At 33.1% G+C, this 5,913-nt stretch overlaps 1 protein-coding gene across 1 annotated transcript in view; it reads right to left on the bottom strand.

Moving 5' to 3' along the window:
- LOC108375884 (dynein heavy chain 12, axonemal-like) overlaps positions 1-5,408 on the bottom strand; it is a gene marked incomplete at its 5' end in the record, with an annotated part of 12,233 nt that extends 6,825 nt beyond the window's left edge. The window contains 2 exons of the mRNA XM_017632033.1: positions 1,474-1,646; positions 5,234-5,408. Of these exons, the coding sequence (XP_017487522.1) occupies positions 1,474-1,646; positions 5,234-5,408 (348 nt within the window). The remainder of the gene's footprint in view (positions 1-1,473; positions 1,647-5,233) is intronic.
- Between the last annotated feature and the right edge of the window lie 505 nt (positions 5,409-5,913).

The following is a 5,913-nucleotide window of genomic DNA, read 5'->3' as shown; positions in this document are numbered from 1 at the left end:
ACACAAAAACCTCAATTGAGCGGACGCGAACCTCTTATCAACGGACATTAAGATTTCTTTTCATAACAAATCAAACAAAAACCTCCGTTGAGCGGAAGCGAACTCCTCATAGGCGGACTACTAAATGGAAAAGGGGGACTTCCCGCATAAAATGTGATTTTTATGCCCACATTTAGTTTTGTTTGCGCAGTGGTTTAGGTTCGTTATTTGAATTATCAGAAACCCTTGGAGAATCCAATTCCAATTCTGATCAATTTATAACAATATATAATAATAAATACATGAACCGAAAATTTAGATTTCTGATTGGATTTTGTTACTGATAAAAACATGAAAACTATACTGACACTGAAAAAAGTTAAACATAAAACTTATGAACGATGTAATATCAATATCTTTTATTCAAATAAGAAATAGTGACTATTCAATTAATTAAAACATTAAAAAGTTCTAAAATAAGCTTCCCTTCCATTGAGCGGACACCTCTCTTGGGCGGACAAAAAATGACTGACGGTGAGTGTCCGTCCAAGGGAGGTTTCACTGTATATGCTTTATTTTATAAAATAATAATAAAATAAATTAACAAAATAAAAACTTTCAATACTAAGGATCAAAAAGTGTCCTTAATCAAGTGCATGTGAGTGTAACTTATGTATATCGAATTTGTAGATTTCTCTTCAATAACAACTTCTCTTCATTATTGTCTGCTTTCACAAAAACGAAAAAAAAAAATAAATTCAATAAACGTCCTTCCACTTATAACGGTACGCATTATAAAGTTACATTGATTATACATTTTGCTATTGACAATCATGGCAAGCAATTAAAAATTGAGTGCATTATTCTGCAGCTACTTCATCACTGTACACCAAACTGACAACTCGCTGCAAACTGTGAAAGGACAAAAAAAAAATGAAAAAAGTTTGATGTCTACACGTAGACGAATGTCGATTTAATTACAACTCCATAAACTTTATCTTTTTTTTTGCACTGATAAAATATAAAAAAGGACACATACTTAGTCTACGTGCAACTGCTTGACATAAATGATGAAGCAGTAAAGAGAAATTCGATAAAAATTTACATCAATAATACGTCGAAGTATCCCTACTTGATGAAGCGCTTGCTTGATAATGCTCGTACGAGTAGTGTGTACTACGTACTATGTAAAATAATAACTAGAGCTGACAACTTATTGGACACTGGATGGAGAGTAGCTCCGGTCTCCAGTTGCTGGTACTAAGTTGTTCATAATAATTTGTACATCGACACAGGACATATAGTATGTATGTATGTATGTATGTATGTTTAAAATTACTTGGCACTCACAATTGTATGTCAGTTCTATTGTATGTATGTATGCATGTATGTGTGCATGTCTATATATATATGTATATATATATACATTCATATGTGTGTGCTAATGCGTCTGTCCGGTGGTTGACTATCGAACGAGTTCTTTAATTAACTTACTTGTCATACATGTTACGCTGTTTGGCGTACATGAATAGATTGGCCATTGGATCCGAGCCAGGCGATAGCAGAAAGACCAATGGGATTCTTGGCGAACTGTCAGCAAATGAGGCATTCAAATCGAAGAGTGGTGGCTCCACAAATGATTGGTCCATGTTGCGCGTAATGAATGTCTGTAAAATGCATGTGCAGATTAGATTGTAGAAGAAATGCTGAGAGTTGTGAACAAATTTTTGGTGAAATAATAAAAACTGAAATTTAAAAAAAAAGATGGATAAGGATTGTATTGCTACATAGCATCGAAGCATACGAGTTGGCATAACTTTGAGATTATTTACATACATACATGTATGTATGTATTTATATAGTCGTTGCATATTGTTTGGCACAACCCCCATGGACCCCCACTCCTTCTAAAATTTTCAACCAGAATTGCAACAACAAACAATGCAGAAAAGCTTTGACTGTCATTTGGCTAATAAAAATGAAAACTTGTTGGCTGTGGTTAGCTTGCCAAGTCTGATTTTGGTTGCTAACTACATCCGTCATTATGCAATTCCTTGCAGACCAACAAATATGTTCGCATTCACAAGTAAACTTATACATTCATACATACATACGCATGTACACCTGCGTTCAGCTAGTTAGAAACGCAATTCTAAATGATATTAATATAAGTTTCAACGCTTGCAAAAATTGCGAAAAAATTAATCAAACTTCAAAAATTGTCATCAAAATGTCCAAATTTTTATTCAGAATATTTAGAAAATTTTCAGGTATGCAGTTCTGTAGCCCATTCAATTATAGGCTAAGAAAGTGCAAGTCTCAAGTCCTTAAAAATTACCGTTGATTTTTTTGAATTTTTTTTTGTCGAGGGTGTTGCGGAAGAAAATGCGCAACATACTCCACAAAAAAAAAATTCTAAAAAAAAACAACGATAATTTTTAATGACTTGAGTCTTACACTTGCATTTTCTAAATATGCTGATTAAAAATTTGGAAATTTTGATGACACTTTTTTGAAGTTTGATGAATTTTTCTTACAATTTTTGCAAGCTTTGAAACTTTTATTATTGTGGTTTCTGTTACAGATTGAACTATATTTTAAACGAAAATTATTAAAAAAAAATAAACATAATTTGAAAACAATATCATTTTGAATTTCGTTTCTAATTAGTTGAACGCAGGTGTACATACATACATATATACGTATGCATACATGCACTTGGCTAAATGGGCACTAGTAGCTCCCTCCATATTCACTTGTTCACTGTTACTTTGCCCAATGGTTGCTGGCCATTTTGGCCCAAATGTATTGACGTCAAGCTAGCAGTCAAATAGCGCGTTTGTCATTTGACATTTCACAATTTGGCAGTTGACAGTTGGCATTAATGTTATGTCGGTCAAGCAGTGCTTGACAAGCACGAAAGTTGGTTAAATTTGGATATACAAAGTGGTATACATATCCCTATGTATGTATGTAGATATGTAGTAGCTTGCTTGCAAAACGAAAAGAAGTTTTCAGTGGAAACGCTTGAATTTTACGCAAAATGTAGAGACAATGTTTGCGCAGCTACAATTATCAAGATCGAAGGTTATAGTAATTAATGTTTGGCAAACCTCATTGCCAGACTGTGAAAGCAATGAAAATGAAAACTACATAATATGCAAATATGTATGTACAGTAACATTTTGAATGGACATTAGGGTGGATCGAAGACACATGATTTTTAGAATTCAGATTCGGTGGAATGTAAAACAATATATAAAATTACAGCAAAAAAATTTCAGCCCGATCGATTGTTATCACAATTTTTGATGTCGGGATTTTTCTTAAGAGGACTTTAAAATTTTAGTTCAAAAAATTATTTAAAAAACTTAGTGCAATGTAGAATAACAACACGGTCATCAACGAAAAGAGAAAATTCTGTAGAATTAAACCATTTAAATTTTTGGTGCATTAGAACAACGAAAGGTACTGAAATAGTTCTTTCAAAATTTTATCCTTGAATATCCTTGAAAATTTGCAATATGTATTTTTGCAAAAAAAAAACTATGTTAAGAACTAATATACACACGATTACATCATCAAATTTCGCCATCCTAACCTTATTTACGTTTATTTTTTACGTTGTCTGATAAACGTTGTAAGAAAAGAATATTGACGAAAACGGAGAAGAAGATAAAGGTGATGAATATAAAAGAGGAAGAGTGAAATAACTGTTATAAGACAATGTAAAAATAAACGTTGGCAAATAACAGTTATCAGGCAACGTAAAAACTAAACGTTGGGTTATAACTCTTATTGGTGAAATAAAAAATATTTCTCATCTAATAACTGTTATGGAACAAAATTTTTTCGATGAAACTTATAGTGGTTATGTCCCTGCAAAAAACTAATTTATTTTTTAGTTCTGCAGAATATTCTCTTTCATTTGGTACCCATAATATTGTTCTACATTACAATGAATTAAAAATTCAAAGTCCTTTAAAAAAAAATCCTTACGTTAGGGGGGAAAACTAATACCGCAGTTTCACTATATCTGGCCCTTAGTTTCTTGAGTATGTTGTTTGTTTATGTAGTATGTTTTACCATTTTTTGTTTTTTTTTGGTTTCTCCCAAAATTATTAAATGCAGCTATCAGAGCCCTGCTTGGACTTAATTTGGTAGTGTTCATGAATAGATTCATGTTCTTTTCAAAGAGTCACAACCCCTTCGGTAACAGTTTTAAAGGAATCAGCAGCGATTGAAACCTGTGGATATAAATCTAATACATAGTTATCTCCTCTCTTAGCGGTTTCAAAAAAAAGGAGTTTTGGCAATAATTGCTTAAAATGGACGCCGACACTCCTGTGCTGAAAGCAAGCAAGAAGAACATCCTTATTCGTCGGACAATGAAACTATGGCATACTGCGAAAATCACCTAGTAGTAGATAGTCAGAAATACTTCTTGTGTAGGCCATTGAGCTCAATGAATACTCAAGACCGCGACAAAAGAAAGGCAATGATACATCAAGGAAGCAAAAAAAAAAAAAGAACGATAACAGGCTGATAAACACCTAAAGGTATGCGCAGCTAATGTCAGTAATTAGACGATGTGGAAATAGTAAATATCTATCAACCCGGCAGCAATTTTTCGTGCATTAACTAGAAACGGTTATAAACGTTTTTCACACCCCGCCGAATCCGAATTCTAAAATAGTTTTTTTTTTTTGCGATTCACCCTAATGGACATACAAATAGTAATATCAGAAAAGCCGAGTGAGGGCATTTACAAATGCTTGCTGTGGATTTTGGTGATGTGATGCTACTAGTATTTCTACTGGTAGATAGGTAACATTTCGTAGGACATCGCCATATTAAAAATATCGGTAATATCGGTAATAGAAAACTAACTGTTTCAGCTGAAAAGCTAACTGGTTGTATTCTTGTTCAAAACTTTTAACAATGATTATAACAAGGTAGTTAACAAAAAATTGCATCGATAATAATAACAACACCGCTAACGATACATATAACGATATGAATGACGATTTTTTTCCACCAATTAATAACTTCAGCGAGAATATGAATTATTGGAACTTCCGTCTCTATTTTCTTATTCCTTGATATTGTTTGATATGCTTAGTTGTTATTTTAATAGTACACACTTTTTTTTTTAATTTACAACTTGTTCTCGTTTGCTTTGCTTACAATGATGATTTTCACTACAAAAATCTTATATGTATGTATGTATGTATATATGTATGGAAGTACTTACTCTCACCGCGGGCGCAACTTTGTCTGGTCGTAGACATTTCAATACAATTAAGTATAGCATTTCTTCTATGTTATCGTAAGGCTTGGGTAGCGGTTGCTCCTCAGGTGATGATAAATCATAATATTTCTTCCATAGGTGAATGTCCTTTGTAAATTGTTTGTAGAAGTCTTTGAGGCTGCATTGCAATTTTTCATTATAAAATATAGGGTAAAGAGAAAATAAGGAGATATGTACGTACGTAAACATATATTTTATTTATTATTACATGACAGTTTATAGTTGCGTTTAAACGGTGTTCACATGTGGTGATTTTCCAGGAAATTTTACGGGCGATTGGTTCAATCAAAAGTTGGCTACAAAAAATGATGCCCCCTCGTTGCCCTCTGATTACTATTTGTGTGAAGTGGGCAATGAGACGGTAACATTTTTCGATGGAAAAGAAAGTGACAAAATTTAACCTAACCTTTCTCACAGTAAACAAATGGCATATTTTAAGTAATGTTTGGAGACTATAAATTTTTGTAAAATAAATGGAAGTCTGCGGCTATGCACCATAAAAGAAGTGTATCTTAGGCAAGTATTGCGCCAACGTTTGATGTTCAAATTGGAGACAATCGGTTGGGCAAAGAATCTGCCAACACCTATACGTCACAGAAAAACCCGATCGGCAGCGAATATTG

The sequence above is a fragment of the Rhagoletis zephyria genome, unplaced genomic scaffold (genome assembly GCF_001687245.7).
Source record: "Rhagoletis zephyria isolate East Lansing unplaced genomic scaffold, Rhagoletis_zephyria_1.1 Rzeph_scaffold_09568, whole genome shotgun sequence".
NCBI lineage: Eukaryota > Metazoa > Arthropoda > Insecta > Diptera > Tephritidae > Rhagoletis > Rhagoletis zephyria.
This window is presented reverse-complemented; position numbering and strand designations above follow the sequence as displayed.